The sequence below is a fragment of the Mesoplodon densirostris genome, chromosome 9 (assembly GCF_025265405.1).
Source record: "Mesoplodon densirostris isolate mMesDen1 chromosome 9, mMesDen1 primary haplotype, whole genome shotgun sequence".
Lineage (NCBI taxonomy): Eukaryota > Metazoa > Chordata > Mammalia > Artiodactyla > Ziphiidae > Mesoplodon > Mesoplodon densirostris.
In genome coordinates, this window is record NC_082669.1 from 11,393,846 (window position 1) to 11,415,911 (window position 22,066).

The following is a 22,066-nucleotide window of genomic DNA, read 5'->3' on the forward strand; positions in this document are numbered from 1 at the left end:
TGCTTAATTGTTCCATACATCTAATTGAGGGAATAAAGCCAGGTTACTATTTCTCTGTTTGCTGAGTATTTTATAAACCTGAGTGTCAGTCATAGTGGTAAGAGTATTTGCAGCGGAGGTAATGATGAACAAACACCGATGTAGATTTTGTGTCAAAACCTGAGCTAAGTGTTTTTTTATGGATTATTTCAGTGCTCAAGAAATTATTCTTAATTAAGGTCTATTCCTATTCCCACTTTATGAATGAGGATTCTGCCCATGTCTAAGCTACCACATGATTATACTAAATACTCTTCCTAATTTAAGAATTTCAGTAAAGAATGTCTGAAAATGTCTGTTTTAGAACCAAGTAAAACTGAAGCACAGAGATATTAAATAACTTCTCTAAGGTTACACAGCCAGCAGTGATGAAGTCAAGGTTTTACCTCGGGTAAAATCTGATTTCAAAGATTGTTTTCTCAATCATTACATCCCACTGTGGCCACACCTTGCTTTCTGCCTTTTCCCAATGTTTCCGAATTTAATCTATACCACACTGAGTATGGAGTTTAGGGGTGGGATGAACTTGGCTTCAGTATTGCCTGACACTTACTAATTCTTTAACTAGGATATGTTTCCTCATAACTCACAGCTTCAATTTGTTCAGCTATGAAAAGCTGAGAGAATTTAATTCACAAAGATGTTATAATAATTAAATGTTCAAGATGATATTAAGTGCATACCATCGTGTAAAGTAATTCTTGAATAAACATTGATTCCCTTATATCTTTCTCTCCTTCCCTTTAGGTTAAACAAACCAGGCAAACAATGTATAATAGTCTGCTTGTTAAATGATTAAGACTGCCTTTGGGGTTTGCCATAGTTGCTCACAATTTTATAGAGAAACAAACATTCATATAATAGAATATGTTCCAGATTCCATTGTCATCCTCTCTCCTTTTATTTTTGCTCTTCAGCATATAGAAATGCAGCTGAAATTGTTCAGTATGGAGTAAAAAACAACACCACTTTCCTTGAGTGTGCCCCCAAGTCTCCACAGGCATCTATCAAGTGGTTGTTACAGAAAGACGAGGACAGGAGGAAAGAGGTGAGTAACTCAGCAGAGCAGCAATCAGTCAGGGCTTTGGAAAGAGCATTAAATCACCATACCTCAGTGAGGTTCAGATCAAATGAAAAAGGAAAGACATATGAACATCCTTTAATGTCTCTGGGATGACAAGTGCCACCTTCTTTAAAATCCTTTGTCCATAGAGTTGACGGATTAATTAGAAATCCTTTCTTCCTGCTCACCTCGATAACACAGTGATTAAAACAAGAGCTTGCACACTCAGATGGGGGTATTGATGTGAGGAAGCATTTGTAAAAGAAACAAGATGTGTGCAAATCCAGAAGCTAAGTTCTCATACAACAGCACCTTTGTGTGATTCACAAGATAAAAGGGGCTTTTTAAAAAGTTCGATTTTCCTCAGCAAGAAATGGTAAAGAGCATTTTTCTGCTGTGTGGTAATCTGTTTCCATTGCTTTATTATTCATAACTCCTGGGGTTTTGTTAGGTAATATGTGGAATCATTGTGTATATTGCCTTTATTTACTGATATGTAAAAAAAACCCTCGATTTTCAAATAAAAGGACACTTATATTAACCTTTCACTGATCGTAAAGAGCTGCTTTAAAAGGAAAACATTGTAAAGCAGCATAGAGTGAAATGTTATAAATACTGAATTCCATAATATTGATGTCACATTGTCCTGACAAATGAGAGGATAAGAAGAAAAATATATATGTATATATAAACCGTTAAAGTAGCCTAGACTGTAATGGTACTAACAGTACATCATAAAGTCTGATGCAGCAAAGAGAAAATAGAGCCTTCTGCATTTGTGTGTGTTCTATTGTAGGCATTTTCCATACTACATATTAGATTAATGAGGGCTATGTAGAATGGATACAATCCCAAGCTGTAGAACACAGGCATTGCATCAAAATTACTGAAGCAGTTGTTGGCTCTTTATGAGAAAATACTTCCCAATTCTCAGACCTGCCTATCCAAAGATGTTATGAGATGTTTAGGAAATTTGGTGTCCCTTGTCACTGGAATATTAAACCATAGGCTGATGACCACTTGCATAAGATGAGACATAACTATCAAAGATGAGCTCCATGCACTTCAGGGCCCCTTCTTGCCCCAGATTTCCATGATATTAAATTTTATTTTTTTAGTTTTTTCATTAATAAAAAATTATTGTTTGAGACCTATTTTCTTTGCTATCAAATCTATCATCAAATTAGTCTTGAATTGTCTGTAGTCTAATTAAGCTTAAATTATTTTGAATGGATATGGAGCATAAGAATAATTGCCTTGCAAAGTAATCTGGGGTAAAATTCATAATGTACTATGATGATTATCATACAGAAATGGAATTCTTAGGCTAGAACATGACATGTGGACATGAACCATCCTTCCAGAGAAAGTCTGTATGTGTGTATGTGAATTGGAAATCCAAAACTCAAACGGGAGCTTACCTAACATAGATAAAATGCTTTTCTTTTATTCAGTAGAAAGTTTAGTGGAATAATATATAATGAGTGAATGTAATTTCTATTACGTAAAATTGAAATAAGTGAATATATACAGTCTTGAATACATGTCACAGGAATTATCAAATGAAATTTAAAAGGGAATGGATCATAAATTTTATCACTTTTATGATATTTCTAATGTTCTATTTCAGAAGGTTCAAGAATGTGGAGACTCAAATATGACTATCTTGATTTTTCTTCCAATCTCAGAAAACAGAAGAATGCCATAATTTAAGACTATGAAAAAATTAACTCTAATGTAATTACGAAAATCTGTTCTGTCCAGAATTCAAACAGATCACAATTCCACTCAGTCTCACCTTAGTTGAATAAACTATTAAGATTTAATTAAATTTATCTTAATTCTTCCTTAGTATTTTAGGCAAACATACACATATTTCTCATATTAATGGTGTGTAAATATTGAACTTTTATTTTGAAAAGTAAGACAAATGGTAACAAAAAACTTGCAGAGAAAAATGCAAATAGTTCATACTGAATAGCATAAGTGAAAACTAAAAGCCCTCCTCTTCTCCACTTCAATACTTATTCCCACTTCTCAGAGTATAAGGCTGCTAAGAATTATATATTCCTCCAAATAGTCTCCATAATCTTCCTATTTTCCTCTCTCTCTGTCTCTCTGATACATACACACAGACACACACACACACACAGACACATACACACACTTCATATCAGTACATGTGGAGCTACCTTATTTTCTTGGCTGCATAGTATTCCACTGTATGAACATACCTTAAGTTTTCTAAAGCTATCTACTGGCTACATTATTTCTTATTTTTCCTCTTATCAAAAACATCATGTAGGGCCTCCCTGGTGGCGCAAGTGGTTGAGAGTCCGCCTGCCGATGCAGGGGATACGGGTTCGTGCCCCGGTCTGGGAGGATCCCATATGCCGCGGAGCGGCTGGGCCCGTGAGCCATGGCCGCTGAGCCTGCGCGTCCGGAGCCTGCGCGTCCGGAGCCTGTGCTCCGCAACGGGGGAGGCCACGACAGTGAGAGGCCCGCATACCGCAAAAAAAAATAAATAAATAAATAAATAAAAAAACCATCATGTAAATGAATGTCTGCATACTTGTAAGAGTATATCTTCTATATAAATTCCTAGAAATAAAATGTCTGCACTGAATATTATATACATGCTAATAGATACTATCAAATTGGCCTCCAAAATTTTTCCCAATTTCACACAAATGGAAAATGCTTTCTTTTCTTTTATTTCTGAATGCATTTCTACATTACTTAAAACTATTTTCAAGGCACATTTAAACTTTAAAAATTAAATGAACATAAAAAAATTTGCTTTATATATTTCTGTCCTTACTTTTTCCTAATCTCTCTTTTCTAGTTCTGTTCTATGTTTTGTATTTCAATACTATATTTTGCCTTCCCTTATTTTTATTTGGGTCAAATTTCTTTCTTCCCTCAATGAAATAGCATTCCTGAGTATACATGTAAAGGAACTACTTACCACTTAGGTTTTTATATATTCATTGACAATACTATAGCAGGAACTGTAAGGAAATGGATTTCAGCATTTAGTTTATATCTAGAAAATGATATTTTTTTCCAGTATAAGCCTGTAAAGTAATTAAATATTCACCTCATAGCTTCTTATTACTTTTCCTTGGAAAGTAAAACCACTTGGAGTACTTACAAGATAATGAGTTCCAGTTTATTTTTAGTCATTCTTTGTGTTAGATAATAGGGAAAAGCCCTTGATAATGTTCAAAATGCTGCCTCTGCTTATAAAAATTTTAGTTAAGGGAATATTCATTCATTCATTGAAAAAAAGGTAAAATTCAACCCTTTAATTGTGGCTTCATGTTTTTACTCAATAAGTGAGTATTTTTGATACAATAAAAGGCAAGAACTACAGGATAAAATAGACATTTAAAACTATCTGTGAATTTCATTTATATATGTTGACTGTGATTTACATTCCAGAAACATCCAAAACTCTGGCTTATATGTGGAGAAACTACTTCTATCCAAAGGGAATGCACTTTAAGCTATTTTGGGCAATATGAGTGATAACTTCACCCTCTCTTTAATAGATTCAGTACCGCTGAGACTAGATTTCCTGAGCAAAAAAAAAAAAAAAAAAAAGGCAATGGAACTTACCAAAAATCTGTGTCCACTAAGAAGGAAGTTAACACTCTGTATTGTTGGTCATATCTTTTTAGAAGATATATAGAGTTGGGTATTCAGAACTTTGATATCTCTCTTTTAGGTCAAGCTGAATGAGCGAATCATAGCCACTTCACAAGGACTCCTGATCCGCTCTGTTCAGGATTCCGACCAAGGACTGTATCACTGCATCGCAACAGAAAACAGCTTCAAGCAGACCTTAGCCAAGATCAACTTTAAAGTTTTAGATTCCGAAATGGTGGCTGTTGTTACAGACAAATGGTCTCCGTGGACCTGGGCCAGCTCTGTGAGGGCTTTACCCTTCCACCCGAAGGACATCATGGGGGCGTTCAGCCACTCAGAAATGCAGATGATTAATCAGTACTGCAAAGATACTCGGCAACAACATCAACACGGAGAAGAATCCAAGAAGATGAGAGGGGACTATGGCAAGTTAAAGGCTCTCATCAATAGCCGGAAAAGTAGAAATAGGAGGAATCAGCTGCCAGAGTCATAATGTTTTCTTAAATGGGGCTTATGCTTCCCTCAGTAAATGATCTGTGTTCAGTGAGCAAAGAATCTTGGGCTTTACCCATGGGAAATTCCTGAGAAAGGTGGGTACTCACTCCTAAAGGTGAACGTTACATGAACTGAAATGAGTATGCATTTTCTTGTATGATATTGACTATCACTAGACATGTCATGGTCCTCATGGTGCATAGAAATATTTAACTTAACCTAGATTTTATTTATATCTTTATTTACCTTTTCTTCAAAACCAATATGGCGACTATAAAACTAGAATTCTTACATCCCTTAATTGAACTAGGGCCTTAACCTGTGATCTTCCATCCTTGCTTTAAGGGTTTAGAGTTCTGTCAATCATTTGTATACAAAACCAAATGCCAAGTTCACAATTTTTACATAGTAAAAGTTATATAAATGCATGTGACAGAGTAGTTGTCAAAAGAAATGTAGAAGAGAAAAAAGACAAGGAAGAGGGAATCTAAAAGTTGTATAAAACATGAGCGATTTTCATAAAAAGATAACATGGAGTTTATGTGCTTCCAGTGAAATATAGTATTGGTTACTTTTAAGATTGCAAAACTTATCAGTTTTTGATATCTGTCATTGATCTCTGTTCCCTTGTTTCAGCAAGATAAAAGGACACCAACCATTAATATCTTTAATTGGAATTAAGTCAGTGAAGCATTTAAGTTTATATTGTTAGGTAATCATCTTCCAAACAAAAGCACTTTCTTTTTTGGAAGTTATTTAAGTTATTCTTGACTCAGAGAATATAATCTTACACAGTTTAATTGATAAATGTGTTTATTCTAATTTTCTAGTTTGTATGGCATTTTAAAAAATATAAGAAGAAATTTCTTTTGAAATATCAAACTTGTATATGAGGGCCGAAACCATCAAAATGAAAAAAAAAAAAAGAAAAAAACAAGGTAGAAAATGCAATTTTATTGACAGAAGTTTATTTAAAGTGTTACTAATTTTTAACTTCAATAATTAATTTCAATGATTAACTCACTTTTTTTGTTTACCGACCTCAGATATCATACTGATTTTTAAGTCACCGATTCTTTTTTTTTTTTTTTAATACTCTTTCATGTATGCTGGAGAGATGCTCATTTTGTGGAGAAGTGAGAAAAATTCTAATTTGAACAAAAATAGACATACTTTATTTTAAAAGAATGTTGGTACATTATGTTCACTGGTACATAAATACAAATGTGGTAAGTTTGTGATGAATAAAATAACTATCTTCTAATTGTATGTTTGGATCCTTTTATTAGAATAATTTAATAGTGATTTTTTTTTACTCCAAATAACAAATAGATGGGAGAAGTATGAAAATTTTCTTCATATCCTCATATTTCTTTTAAAAACACAACTTTTGCTCTTTCATTTTACTTACTTTTAAAGACATTTTCATGTTTCTAGGTGCAAACAGAACTTATATCGTATACCTAATCAAAATCTAATATGAAAGTTTTATTTGTAGTTAACAAGCCATGAAGAAGGTAATCAAGGTAGATATATTACCTTCCTAAGCACTACAACATAAAGTGTCAAGAACTAAAATCATTGTCAGAATGAATGTAAGCACCTATCAAAATCTAGGAATAAGATTTATTATTTAAATGGTGGTAAATTATGATATTATAAGAGGAAGCCTCAATGGGGCAAAAATAGCAGTTAACAAACACAACATAAATAATGTTTATTAAAAAAAAGCTATTAAATAAAAGCTATTGTTCCAAATGTATATGATTCTAAAGTAGTCTCTAAAGCAGTTTGTTTTGCAAGTAGGTCATTATTTCTACTCTACATGCACAAATAGAAATGTGCATAAAGCCAAAACCATCTTTTGTATTTATGGCCAATCTATTCTATATACAGAGTTGAAAGTAAAATTGTTTTAGACTCAGAGGATAGGGTAAACTATACAGGTCCCCTTGCTTCTTGTAAACCCAAACTGATAGACAATAGGGTGTTTAGTGTTGTAACATTATTTGTGCTATTTAATATCTTCTATTTTGAACATTATTAAATTGTATATACTTTTATTACTTTACTTTTAAAATTATAGAGCCCCTCTTGAACAAAACTGCCAAATGTAAAGAAAATTTTCTTTCTTAAAATATTGTTAACATATACTGAATGTTGGTGGTTGATTGGTTGGTTTTATTTTGTGTAGTTTGACAGTTCGATCACTTGATATGTTTTCCATTTGTACATAAAATTTCCTAGAAACGCACTTTTTTTCACAGTGTAGGTTTGTGAATAGATTTTAGCATGATGAAACTGTCATTACAGTGAATGTTCACTCTGTGTTAGAAAATGTAGTTAGCACAGTATTATTTAATTGGATATTGAAGAAATCATGTGCCTGGCAAAATAAAACATGTTGAATTCCCCAAGGATGTCTTTAATTTTCCTTTTTAATGTTTGGTTTACAATTTCTTGTTGGCATGGTAGAATCTACTGACTCTTGTAATAGTTCTTCTTACCGTTTTATTTATTTATCCTTTTTTTGTGTGAAAGTAATGCAGCTGGATTTCAAAATTCAAAACTTCCAGAAAGATATACTTGGAAATCTCTCCTTGCACTACTATCTCTCCTTTATGCAAGTCCTACCCCAGAAGCATCCAATGTTCTCAGTTTCTGTGTGTATTTCTATGATATTTTATAAACAGCAAGCAAATTCATGTTTGTTTTCTCTTTAAGAGGAATGGTACATCCATTCACGTCTGTGGACAGTTATTCAGACTTGTGTCCACAGTGGGAAAAAAAAAAGTGTAGTTTATAAATGCTTGGGCTTTGGAGCCGGACTGCTAGGATTTGAATCCAAACCTACTGTCTTATCGTGGGAAAGTTATCGAATCTCTCTCTGCCTCAGCTCTCTGCCCAAGTTCATTCCAATAAAGTGTTAGTGTAAAACATATTATATAATAAGTATTTAATAAATGTCTTAATATTTGTTTATTTAGAAAGTGACATGTTGCTAGAACAGGCAGGAATATTTAAGTTGTGTCCTTTGACAAGTTAAATGCCAATGGTCTAGGCTGGGGAGCCTGCGGTCAGTGGATCAGATAACACCTTACCAAGATAAATGAGCCTTTATAAAAGTGAGGGAAAGGAAGCCACAGGAAAAGAAACAACAAAAAATAAAAGTAATCTCAACAAATCTTCCAACCTGATGATTCTGCACTACTCCTTAATTGTTTCATTTCTCAGTATCTCCCTTGCTTCTATTTGAACTTAACCTTAGTTTAAAATTTTTTAAATGCACTTCTTATCATTTTAATGCATTTCTGATGCTTTGTGCCTCCTACCTAAGTGAAAAAATTTTTAAGGAAAGCATCACAGTTTCCTATATTTGCTCTCTGGCTGAAGTCAAGAGAAACACCGCAGCTTTGTTTTGCAGCACAGTCAAGTCCATTGAAAACTTCAGTCTAGACAAGGAAATAAACAGGCTAAGTAAAATGGTTACTTAAGCAGTGGCATTGAGAATTTCTTTGAATTTTATGCATGGTGACAAAGTTGTGGAAGACTATTGTGAAAAATATTTTTTTTCATAAGAGTTATCCCACCATCATTTTATCCAATCACCTTTTACACAAAAATACAAGCCCCCATGCAAAATCAAAACCAATTGCAACAAATTCTGTGTATGTGCCATTCAGTGAATTTCACTGTCAATGAATTGTTTTTCCTAAGGGGCCTCTGGTATATATTTCAATTTTTATGATTTCATAACAACTTTACTTTCATAGTGCACAGGTATTGAGAATTGGAAGAACTACCTCCAAGGTAAGAAAATGCCATCTTCACTTTAGTGACTAATGTATTTGTTTATGTACCTCATAAAATAATACTTTCCACACAGGTTGAATTGTATATTTCTCAGGGCTATTATGTTGCCATGCTTGAGTGTTACTTACATAAAGTGTTATTAAAGAATGACATTATAACAAACACATTAAAACTATTTATCCGGGCTTCCCTGGTGGCGCAGTGGTTGAGAGTCCGCCTGCCAATGCAGGGGGCACGGGTTCGTGCCCCGGTCCGGGAAGATCCCACATGCCGTGGAGCGGCTGGGCCCGTGAGCCATGGCCGCTGAGCCTGCGCGTCCGGAGCCTGTGCTCCGCAATGGGAGAGGCCACAGCAGTGAGAGGCCCGCGTACCGCAAAAAAAAAAAAAAAAAAAAAAAAAAAAAAAACTATTTATCCTATGTAAGGTTATCTCTCAACCCCCAAGTACAAAAGTGGGGTGAATTATATTCCTTAAGTGTTATTTCCTCTGAATTATAAACATGCCATCCAAACATTTTATGAGATCAAAAACATAATGATTTCTGCATGGCCAAATGTATATATGATGGAATCATTATAAAAATCAAAGCCATTCCTATTGTTTCTCTGGATATTTTTCAATATCTTGTTGAATTTTTTCCCTTTCACTGATTTGTGTGGGTTAGGGGTGGAGAGGGTATGGTTAATAATCAACTTCCCTTCTCTGCTGCATCATGGCTCATCAAACAGAGAACTTGGACCTTCAAAGTATCTTTTGAGTTGATGAGAACTCACAGTTGTAAGCTGTGAATAGGAAAAGCAAACATAGGAAACAAAAAAAACTGAGGAGGTACTACCCAAGCCACATCTGCCTGGGACATTCACTGGATTCCCAGTGATATTTTAATGGATGCAAATGTATGTGCGTTGTATCCACAGATCATGCACATCGAGATCCACAAGCCAGCTATATTCAATTTTTTTTATTAATTCAAAATGAGTCTCAGTTTCTGTTTCAAGTTCCCATTCCAACTTCTCCACTTAAAAATGATACAGCCTGGGAATGTTATGTCCCTCTTGATGAGATGTTGCTTTCTCTAAAATTGGAATTATAATAATATCTTTCACATGTAGTAGTTGTGAGAATTAAATGAGTTTATACATGTGGAATTCTTATAGTACCTGATGCATAGTAAAAGCTCAAAAACGTAAAAATCACTAAACAAGAAAAATCTTAAATGAAGATGTATATGAGATGGATGTAGCATGTTTTTCTTTCATTAATTAAATTACCTTGGATGAACAAACACTGAACCAAAATGCTATTTCTAATTTTTGTTTTTAGATATGAAAGTGTGAGGAAATGTACTTACATAATTGGAGATGGAAGAAGTTTCATTATAGTGCTGCTATTCAAATATTTAAGTATCTTTTGAAGAATATGTCACATAATTATTATTAAAGTTTATTTTAATTAAAAACTGACAATTTCATTAGGTTCTCTTGCAATTTTATTTTTTAAAATGTTTGGAAACCATCCTTCTTCTCAGTACTTGTACCTATAGTTCCAATCATGCCTTGATGGGTTGTGTGGCTCAGTGGACCCATACCCATGGATTTTCCAGGGTATCATCTGTAATGCAGACTCCCAGCAGCCAGTTGCTTACTGTGTGGCCTTGGGAAAGTTACTTAACGTCTTTGTACCTTGGGTGCCTCATCTGAAAAATGAGGATAATAATGATAGCAACTCACAGGGCTGTTGTGAAGGTTAGAATCATATTTATACATAAAGTGTTCATAACATTCCTGCCACATGATTATATATTATTATTAGTTGAATTAATGCTCTTACGTGCTGTTATAAGACCCCTCCACTTCATTCAGAAGCTCCAGTGAGGATTTGTTATCTTTATTGTTGCTCCTATTTTCTTAGCCCCCTGCCACTGGCCAGCAGACATTCTGATGATCATCATCATGTTATGCACCTGTAGGTCTTCATTTTTGACCCTGAACTTTTATTTTCCCAATTCAAGAGTAGGACCTTGACTCATTCTTTTCTCAAGTTGAATTTCTTCTCCATTCACCTTGTAACTTTGAGTTGCTGGGAGAAGCTGGCTCTCCTGGAGCTTAGATTTACTCACCCTGGATGTTAGCTGTCATCTACATTGTTACAAACTTGTCCTTTATCATAATCGTCCTCGGTATTTCCATTCTATAGCCTCCCATCAGATCTCTCCTGGCAACCCTCCAGGCATGGTAAATCATGGCTGAATTCATATTGGTAAAGAACGTAAACTATGTGCTAGGCAACTCATAACAGTCAACAGCTATAGAACCAGAAAACTACCACAATTATCACCCTCTTAAAAATAACCATTTACTGAGCATTTTCTGTGAACATTCCTATGTAAAGGTACACACTATACATAGTTATCTGCTTTCTTCATAGGATCTTCTGAAGGTATTAGTCTGTTTTGTAAATGGCAAAACTGAGAGTCTAATGCATTTAGATACTTGCCTTGAGTTAAATAACTTTCTAAAGGCCCCAAAGTGTGAAATACAAAGAGTCTAGCTCCAAACTTTAAGCATCTTCTATATTTCATTACTTAAGAGTCTCACCAAGAAGGCTTTTCACTACAAAAACATTCATACACAGCAGCCTTCATAATATAATTTATAGGACTCTGGGTAACATCTAGTCCTGGCCATGGAGTCAGAATGCCTAGACTCAATTTTCTAGGTTACTACTACCTAACTTTACAGGTCTGACATCATTATGATAATATCAATCTCATGAGAAAGTGAAGATCATGATAATTTATGTAAAGTGCTCAAAACTTACCTGATGTAAAATGAATATCAGGTAGTATTAACTATTTTATCACTATGTCTTTGCTACTAGAAATACCATTTATTAATTCTTTCACTAAATATTTATTGAGCACTTAACTATGTACCTGGCAGTATTTTAGGCATTAAGAGTATAGCAGGGAACAAAGCAACATCCTTGCTGTTGTGAAACTTACTTCCTGGATGGAAAAGGTAAAACAAACACACAAATAGCTATGTAAAAGTCAGGCTGATGGTGGAGAAAAGAGAACCCTCTTGTGCTGTTGGTGGGAATGTAAACTGATACAGCCACTATGGATAACAGTATGCAGATTCCTTAAAAAACTAAAAATAGGACTACCATATGACCCAGCAATCCCACTACTGGGCACATACCCTGAGAAAACCATAATTCAAAAAGACACATGCACCCCAATGTTCACTGCAGCACTATTTTCAATAGCCAGGACATGGATGCAACCTAAATGTCCAATGATAGATGAATGGATAAAGAAGATGTGATACATATATACAATGAAATATTAGCCATAAAAAGCAACGAAATTGGGTCATTTGTACAGGCGTGGATGGATCTAGAGTCTGTCATACAGAGTGAAGTAAGTCAGAAAGAGAAAAACAAATATCGTATATTAATGCATATATGTGGAATCTAGAAGAATGGTACAGATGAACCTATTTGCAGGGCAAGAATAGAGATGTAGACATAGAGAATGGACATGTGGACACAGGGAGTGGGGAAGCGGGGGTGGGATGAACTGGGAGATTGGGATTGGCTTATATACACTACTATGTGTAAAACAGATAGCTAGTGGGTACCTGCTGTATAGCGCAGGGAGCTCAGCTCCGTGCTCTGTGGTGACCTAGATGGGTGGGAAGGGGGGGTGGGAAGGGGGAGGTCCAAGAGGGAGGGGATATAGGTATACATATAGCTGATTCGCTTCGTTGTAACTAATGACAGAAACTAACACAACATTGTAAAGCAACTATACCCCGATAAAAGAAAAAAAAAAATTAGGCTGAGATAAGTTCTATGAAGGAAATTAAAGACAGGTGAAAAAATCTTGCAAAGATCAGGGGGAAAGAGCATTTCAGGCAGAGTGACAAGCTAGTAAATGCTCTGGGGCAAAAGTAATTCTGGCAGATTTGAGGCAAAGAAAAGAAAACCTGAGTGGCTTGATCTCAGTGAAAGAAGAGAAGACAAGGATGAGACTGTATCCCAAAGGCAGAGGAACAAAGTCACGTGGGTCCTGATGACCACGGGGAGAAGTTTAGATTTGATTCTAAGGAATACAAAAGACATGGAGGCAATGACATCACATTAGTGATTTACATTCCATACAAAATATCTCTGGCTGTATTTCAGAGGACTTTGAGAGCAAGGAATGCAAACAAAACAGAGAGACCAACTAGGAGGCCAAAGACATATTTTTAAAAGAGCACGTAACTGATAGATTTAAGTATTGACTTTCACTCACAAAGAGGTATAAACAACTGGTAATAGTTCCTCCTGGAGTGTACTTTTGAAATAAAAGGCAGGGGTGATATGAGAGAGTATTCATCCCCTGAGGTTGAGGAAGAATTGTTGGAGTGGCCTGCCCCAGAAGGGAAAAAGGGACACCAAAAGAGGTCAAAGGTGGCTTGTAGAGAGCCCTAGGGGTGGTCCTGGAGCTAGAATATGCAGAAACTGTCAGAAAGAGGGATTTATTATGCAGTAATAGCCCAAGGAGGAAGTGGCTTAGGTTTCAATACTGAGAACTAAATCAGTCATGGATAAAAATCCAAGAGCCATTAATGACAGTGTTGTGTGAATGCTTTTAAGACAGGCTGGGGTCACATGGCCAGGGGCTGTAAATAACTGAGGATGCAAACAGCCTTTATGGTTGAGAGTCCACAATAAATAACCTTACTGAATATATAGTGCGACATGATTAAGAGACCAACAATTTGTAAAGACCAGCTGCCTTAATAATCCAGTTAATTAATCCTGATTTTATTTACTGGGCAAGTGATGCAGTTTCATCCTGCATTTAGAAACAAACCGTCAAGTGAGTGAGAACTACTTAGAAAATTTAGTGTGTGGTAAAATATCCTTTTTCAGAAGGGTGAAATTACAATGCATGTTATATAGGAATTCAAATCTTTAATTAAGACACTGGGGTCAGCCTTGAAGCAGTGATTCTGGAGCTCTTATAACTCTTCATAATGGACCCTTCTCCACCCCAGATGACTGTTTCCTCTGCCACGTTAAAAAGGGAAACTAAGTGTTGCTAGGAAAGATTGTTTCTGGACTGACTCCCTTGAGACGGCTTCATCAGAAGCTGTAGTTGAGGCTTTGAAAACGGAGGGAAATCCAAGTGTCTTCTCAGGAACAGGGTAATTATGGACATTTGTGGATAAAAATATCTATGGAAGATGAATTTAAGGAAGGGAAAGCAGGAATAAGAGACCGATTCATTTCTGAATAAAGAGCATTAGCCTGTACCATCCCTACCACTACCACCACCAAAACCACTAGCTGGGTCAAGAAAAAAATATTTACAGCCAGAGAACAGCAGGGGAAGTGCTTAACATTTTCTGAGATTACCAGAATTTTTTTTTCCTTTTTAAAAAAATTTATCAAGAGGGCTTCCCTGGTGGCGCAGTGGTTGAGAGTCCGCCTGCCGATGCAGGGGATACGGGTTCGTGCCCCGGTCCGGGAAGATCCCACATGCCGCGGAGCGGCTGGGCCCGTGAGCCATGGCCGCGGAGCCTGCGCGTCCGGAGCCTGTGCTCCGCAACGGGAGAGGCCACAGCAGTGAGAGGCCCGCGTACCGAAAAAAAAAAAAAAAAAATTTATCAAGAGAAATCATAAAAACCTTTTTGCAGACTTCCTTGCAACACTTTTTTTCAGGAAAAAAATTGCAGCTCTGTGAGGCTTTCTTCCACTTTCCCAGGTTGGTTTATCCCTCCTTGCTGTTCCACATGTGTCATAGCATTAGCCCTGCTTATTAACCTTTAATCTCTTATTTTTGTCTCTTGCCAGCTACAGGGTGTTTTTCATTTTAATCATTTTTTATTCTTAGTATCTAGGACATTGCTGACTATATAGTAGGTGCTTAATAAACACACAACATCTTCCTTTTTAGATAGTATATAGTAAATCCTTTTAAACTCTAATATCTAATGAATAGGGAATTGATACTGTATACTGTAATACAGATTTCAGAACGTGAACAGTTATTGGTTTGAAAATCCATTATGGTAACTAGAACACTCAAACTTATCATCAACCAACAATTTAAAATATTAATATACCATCTACCTCCATGTGAGAAATGAATAACCCCAATTCAATTGTACAAGAGAAAGCTAAGACAAATTTAAAATATCTGTGAGTAAAAGATGATAAACAACAATCAAACACTTTATGTTACAAGGGTAACAAGAGAACATGATTAAAATATCTACTTCATTCTATGAGTGTTCTATTAGCTGTAAGTCCGATGTATTCAGTAGTTCATCTAATTCCCACAGCAGCAATGATTTGGTAGGCATTGTTATATGAATTTTACAGATAGAAAAACAAGCCCAGACGTTCCCACCACGGCTAGCACATTACTGGACTGGGACTGAAAATCACGTTTACTTTTCGGCCCATACCACCCAAGGAGTAAGAGTTGAGAGAACGGAGACTTTACTATAGTAATCGGGGAAGGTTCCTTGCTGCAGAAAGATCTTGAAATGGACTGTGGAGAATAGAATTCACATAGGTTAATGTGGCGGAAGAAGGACATTTCTGGAGCTTCAGAGGTGGGAAACGTAATGGCTATGCAAAAAGGAGCCCGCCGATTGATTTTGAGAGTTGAAGTTATGGCAGAGCAAAGTTAAAGTTCGATGTGAGTGCAAGTGACTGGAGTAAGTAATGAAATAAACGTGCTTTGCTCTTTTTTTTTTTTTTTTTTGCAGTACGCGGGCCTCTCACTGTTGTGGCCTCTCCCGTTGCGGAGCACAGGCTCCGGACGCGCAGGCTCAGCGGCCATGGCTCACAGGCCCAGCCGCTCCGCAGCATGTGGGATCTTCCCGGACCGGGGAACGAACCCGTGTCCCCTGCATCGGCAGGCGGACTCTCAACCAATGTGCCACCAGGGAAGCCCTGCTCTTTGCTTTTGAGGATATATTTAAGAAGGGAGAAATGAGGGGCAAACATTTACTTTAATTGATTGATGGGTGCCCTGGCTGCTTCTCAAAGGCATCTGAAGTAAGAAGATACTATTAGGGGTCAATAAGGTTAACGTGGTAGAAGAGTAATGAACGCTTATCGTTTCTCAGCTCAGTGGGCACACTGAGGCTAGCTCTGTATTGCATGTATGTGTCAAAACTAAGGCGGCCCTTGATATGTAGGTGTGGGTTAAATATTGAATAATTGTTGAATGGATTAGAATATTACCCACCTTGTGCTTTATTTATGTTTTTATATAAGAGAAATACTACTACTAGTACTACTACTACTACTACTTAAAATGACAATATAACTAACATCAATGGGATGCTTACTAATTGCCAGGTAGTGTTGCTTATATGCATTATCTCGTTTAATTCTCATCTGCAAACCCAGGAAATATACACTACTATTATTTACGTTCTTACTGATGATGAAACGAAGGCACACAAATATTAACAAATTTAACATTAATAAGAGAGTTAGTAAGTAGAATATTCTAATCTCTGATGCCCTGTTACATTATAATGAGTCATTCATAGGTGCTCTGTGAGACTCAAGTGATCCATAACGTTGGTGATAAATTTTGGTAGGAAATATTAGAGTAATATCTATAAATGAGGACTTCCAGCTTTGTCTTCCTATTTATAGATATTTGTCTCTGTAGATAATATGGTTTCAGCCTATCAGAATTTCTAGTAACTACCAATTGTACCAACAACAATTGTAGTGTCTCAGGAAACCACTTTATCACAAGAAAAATAAATGATTAAGATTAGGTTAAAATAACACCCATATGTAGAATTATATGCAATACTTGTGCACAATTTAGTTGAGAAAATCTTTCTGACAAATTTAACAAATGTAAGGCTCAAGAATCCAAAAAATCTAAGGCAAGGGGAACATGCTGTCAGGACACACTGAAACAGCTAGAGCCAGAGGACAAATGTTCTTAGTAAATGGCTCTTCCAGATGAGAATACTCTGGGGTGAACAGTATAAAGCAGGTGGGAAGACAAGGGTGGTCCCAAGAACTGTCACACGCAACCATTTTACAGATGATGAAACTGAGAGCCATAAAGAGGTCACATATTTTGTTACTAAGAACTACATTTATTTCTCAATGTAGTGCTTTTTCCACATATATAAGTGACCTAGAGATATGGCTATATAGTGCAGAAAAGTGCACACCAGAACAAAAACATGATTCTTTTTGGCTGTCAGCATCAAATAAGTAAAAGCTTGAGTTTCTGGGATTCCATATTATTGCCTGGATGCTGTCCAGTTGTGCTGTCTTACTAGACCAGATTTTTTGGGTCAGTCTCATTTGGCTTTGCTCAGCTACACATGGCCTCTGTATAAAACAGGGCCAAAGTGAAAGAATATGCTTTTCCTTAATCCACATTTTCTGCCTGGTGAAAAATTGAAGAGCTTCGCCCTCAGGGTCACAACAACAACTTTCTCCAATTTTCTCAGCAGCAGTTGAGAATTATCTTGTCAGCATCACTGTCTTTTTTAACAGGTGCTGGGAGGGGGACAAGCAACCACAGGTGTAGGGGATAGAAAAGTCATCTGAAAAACATGTCGTTAAAACTGCCCGTTTGTCCTCTGTTGCGCCTGACTTTGTAGAGAATCCAGCGTACTATGGCCTGACAACCGAATGGATGTGCCTCTGGCCTAACCCCGCATCCCATTACCCTCCATCCAAGCCCCTTCCTTTCCTTACCTCTCCCATGCTCCTGTCTCTTCGATTCCAATGCTTCTCAAGCATTAATATGTGTATGAATTACCTGTACCTCGTTAAGACTTAGATTTTTTTTTTTTTTTTTTTTGGTACGCGGGCCTCTCACTGTTGCGGCCTCTCCCGTTGGCGGAGCACAGGCTCCAGACGCGCATGCTCAGCGGCCATGGCTCACGGGCCCAGCCGCTCCGCGGCATGTGGGATCTTCCCGGACCAGGGCACAAACCCGTGTCCCCTGCATCGGCAGGCGGACTCTCAACCACTGCGCCACCAAGGAAGCCCAAGACGTAGATTTTTCATTCCATAAGATTGCTCTGGAGGGTCTGCATTTCTAATAAGCTTCTAAGAGGTGTCCATGCTGCTGGTCTGCAGATCACACTATGAGTGGTAAGGTTCTATGTCTACTTTTGTATTTGATGGTTGAGAGGATGAAGGTAGATTTTGGAGGAAGAGAAAAAACAATTTCTTTCTCCTTTTCTCCCATCCTTCACAGTGAAACAATTGTTTCATTTCTCTGCAAACAATTAGAAACAATCTTCCTTGGGACAGCTGACACACACTTGAAAATATACAATTTATCTTTGCATGCAGTTACCTGTCTCTTTTGTAGTAATATATGGAGAATATTTCTCCAAAAAACTTAACTTTTCTTATTTTTCATAGCCATAGTTCATTAAATTAATGTGATTTTTGTATGTTTATTTTAAAAACAAAGGGGGAAAAGTACAATTATTTTCACCAAGTCTTAACCTGAATTAGGATAGAATTAAGATCAGTGATGCTCTGGTCAACGTTTTAACTAGCTCTCCAGAAGAAAAACCAAAGAAATTATACCCATTTCCATGGCATAAATGCTACCACCATGGTTACGAATATGAGATCTCAGGATACAAAACCAGGAAGAGATTCATATACAAGCCTCAGAGCTGATGCAGCAATCACTGAAGGGCTCTCCACAAACAGAGTTGAAGCTACAAGGAAGGATGGCGTCACTCAAGGAAAATTACAAAGGAAAAAGAATGTTGACGATCATTTTCTGTAGAACTTTGTATTTATATTGTTTTCTATTATGTTTATCTTTGTCTCATAGTTAATTTTGGATTAATTCCCCAGACATTAGATCATAAGTCAGTGTTCTAATTGTCTTTGGTCCCTTATATTTATAGTAAAGGGTTTTTAAAAATATATGTTGAATTGCAAAAGGAGGTGAGCATAAAATTGACTCCATTAGACTATTTTTGAAGCAAAAAAAGACTGAGTTTACAGGTACAATTTTTACTGAAAAAATAAGAGGATTGATAGAGTAAATCTCTATGGTAATCATCTGTGATTTTTAAGAACAGACAATATTTCCTAAATTATGGCTATTCTAAGGAAATTTCTATATTTCTAAGACTAAAGTAATTTCATCTAAAGTTGTGATGCAGGTGTGAAGCAGCCTTCCAGATTTAAGTTGGAAGAAAGGTGAACCATAGAATCCTGGGAGAGGCCACAGGTAGTAATTGCTTATGAACAGAGATTAAATCTAGTTGAGGAAGCAGAGAACAGAGAGACAATGGAGCCTACATTTGGAGCTAAGGAATAGAGTCGTACAAGGATTTCTCTTCACATAATTTAAGTTCACAGGCAATTAAAACAAAGAATCAAGTGACTGTGAAGAAGTATTTAAAAAAGTGGTATTTAAGTATAACTCGGAGACATGCATACCTGAAAATATGGAGTATAAATAGAAAGCTGCTGGGTAGAATAATTTTAAAATTAAACAACAAAATTATATATTAAAATTTTCTATGCTGGATGTTTTATTGAACTGTAGACTTGTCAATGATCTACCTATGTATGAGTTTCCTACGTGCACAGACACAGACACATACACACACACACTCTAATCCTCATCATTTTAAGTGGCTTCTTGAGAATGTTGAGATTTGGCTGATTTATCACAGAGGATAACTGGAAATGTTATCTAATGTTATTTAATGTTGAGGTCAAGGTTATGATTAAAGTGTCTATTGGATATCCCTGCTTGTTTTATCACAACATCCAAGCATATGCAGATGTCATTATTTTAGAATGTAAACTAGAGTTTTGAACAATCTATTCTCTCTCATATTCTGCACCTCACTGGTCAGCACAGGATACAGGTGGAAAAATAGGTACATGACATTTTTTAGAAGCAGAATTCTTTGCACTGCTATCATCATTGCGCTATACTTACAATTATATAGATTTGCATATCTAACATACTTCTCCGATAACAGTTACCCAGAGGTGCAGGCTTAGATCTTTCTTGAGATAAGTGGCTAAAATATTTTCTTAGCTAATGAATGGATAATGATGCTCTCAGTTTTATCACTTGGGCAGATTTATCTTTGGACACTGTATTCAGATTACCCTCAAATGTGCATTTAAGTATCGGATACCACATAAATGTCAGAGGGAGAAAAACTAGATGACTCTTGGCAGTCTGCAAGAGGGATGTTGTCAAAGGTCATCAACCAGTCTGACAAAACAGTCCTCATTAACAGTGTCTGTCAGCACCTCCATTTGGAAGTCATTTGGATATTTGCAGTGACCCCGTCAGTTCTGATTGGCTGGGCAGTGACCTTGACCAGGGTGAAACCTGTTCAGTGTAGCTCAGATAATGCACTGTAGGTGGAATCCAGGATGACAGATGGCAGTGGGGTCAGTGAAGAGGAACTTGTCCGTCATTGCTGTTGAAGATGAAGCCAGTCAACAGTGTAGTTCAACGGACACCAGAGCTGTGGTTTGCATACGCCACAAGAGAATTGTCCAAGTTCCTTTATTTTTAAAGAAATGCTATAGTCTCATGATCTCAGAGTGCATGAGGTTGATGAATAAGTGGACAAGAAAGCCTAGCTGTTGGAGTTTAGCAATAGACTAGACATTTCAAAACTTGTCTTTGGCTTAATAGCCAAGGTCTGAAAAGTCTTGCTGGTTGTATCTTTATTGTGGATTAACTTCTGGACCAAAAACTAGTTCCTGTGATATTTTTCTTCATTCTTATTCACAAACCTGGTGAGTGAGAGTAATAACCTTACTCTTCTAGTAGACACATCTGTTTCTGTTCCCTTCCTCACATACCACAGAATCAATATGAAATATAACTTTGATAATAGGGTGTATTATACTTTCTAAATGCTAGAATAATAAGGCTATAAAAGCAATTATATTCTGGAAATAATTAACCTTTGATAAAACAATCTGGATCCATTTCTGTAGTTTCAGGGGCACTTTTTTTTTTTTCAAATATAAAACACTAGGACTGGGTAGGATATTGAGTGACATATAGCACAGCATTTTGATTCTGGGCTCTGAATCTCTATCATTCAAAAAATACAAGACCCAAGACTGATAGGCTAAGGACCTAATGGAAACACATCAACATCCAACTAACACAACATGATGAATCAATAAGAAAATACACCTAACCTTCAATTACTCATGGGATGTTTAACAATCTTGAAGAAAATCTCTTAAAGATCTTTCCTACACACTGACTGCCTGAGCTCAGGAGTTTTTACTAAATCTTCATCATTGGCCTCTTCCTTGCAATGTTTTTGGACCAAACAGCCAACCAAAAATGAATAAAAAATGAATAATTTCATAGAATAATAAAGTATTAAAACTACCAGAAAACTGACCAATGACGTAGTTAAAGTGGTTCCCTGCCTTGTGGATTACTCAAGGTTCATATCTAGCATGCAGATGTGCCTCAGAGATGTTTAGGACAAGATGAGAGTCCTTAATAAGAACCCATGGAACTCTGCTTAATAATTAGACATCATCATTTCCCCTATTTATCCTAGTTTAAAAAGGAGCTCCCTGCGAGGCAAAATACTACCCTGCCCATCCAGACCCCCCATATACAGACATTCACGCTTTCCTTATCAATTTAATTTTTTCATTAGGTCATTTTACACATAACAGATAACATCATCCAAATGGCTTTTAGGATAATGCATCATTTTCACTGAAACACTTTGCCTAACTGAATTTGAGATCCTCCCATTTGGGTAGAGCAGCTTTTATAAAAATTGCCTCAACCAGGCTCGTTCCAGCTAAATTTACACCACCTGTTTTAATGTGCATATTGTCATGACCCACAGAGACTGCATTAAGTAATTAAGAGACAGACCACATAGTGTCATTTGCTGTAAGTGAATCTGTGGATTCAATCAATAACCACCTGAAAGCGCCTAGGGCTACAGGATTAGG

The 22,066-nt window shown here is 36.5% G+C and overlaps 1 protein-coding gene across 2 annotated transcripts in view; it reads left to right on the forward strand.

Annotated features, from left to right (window-relative positions):
• The window catches only part of SEMA3C (semaphorin 3C), a 184,429-nt gene extending 177,902 nt beyond the window's left edge, over positions 1–6,527 (forward strand). The window contains exons 18-19 of one of the 2 annotated variants that reach the window (XM_060107565.1): positions 957–1,087; positions 4,833–6,527. In XM_060107565.1, the coding sequence (XP_059963548.1) occupies positions 957–1,087; positions 4,833–5,246 (545 nt within the window). In that variant the 3' untranslated portion in view covers positions 5,247–6,527. The remainder of the gene's footprint in view (positions 1–956; positions 1,088–4,832) is intronic. The other variant, XM_060107566.1, reaches the window with a different exon arrangement.
• Positions 6,528–22,066: the final 15,539 nt, after the last annotated feature.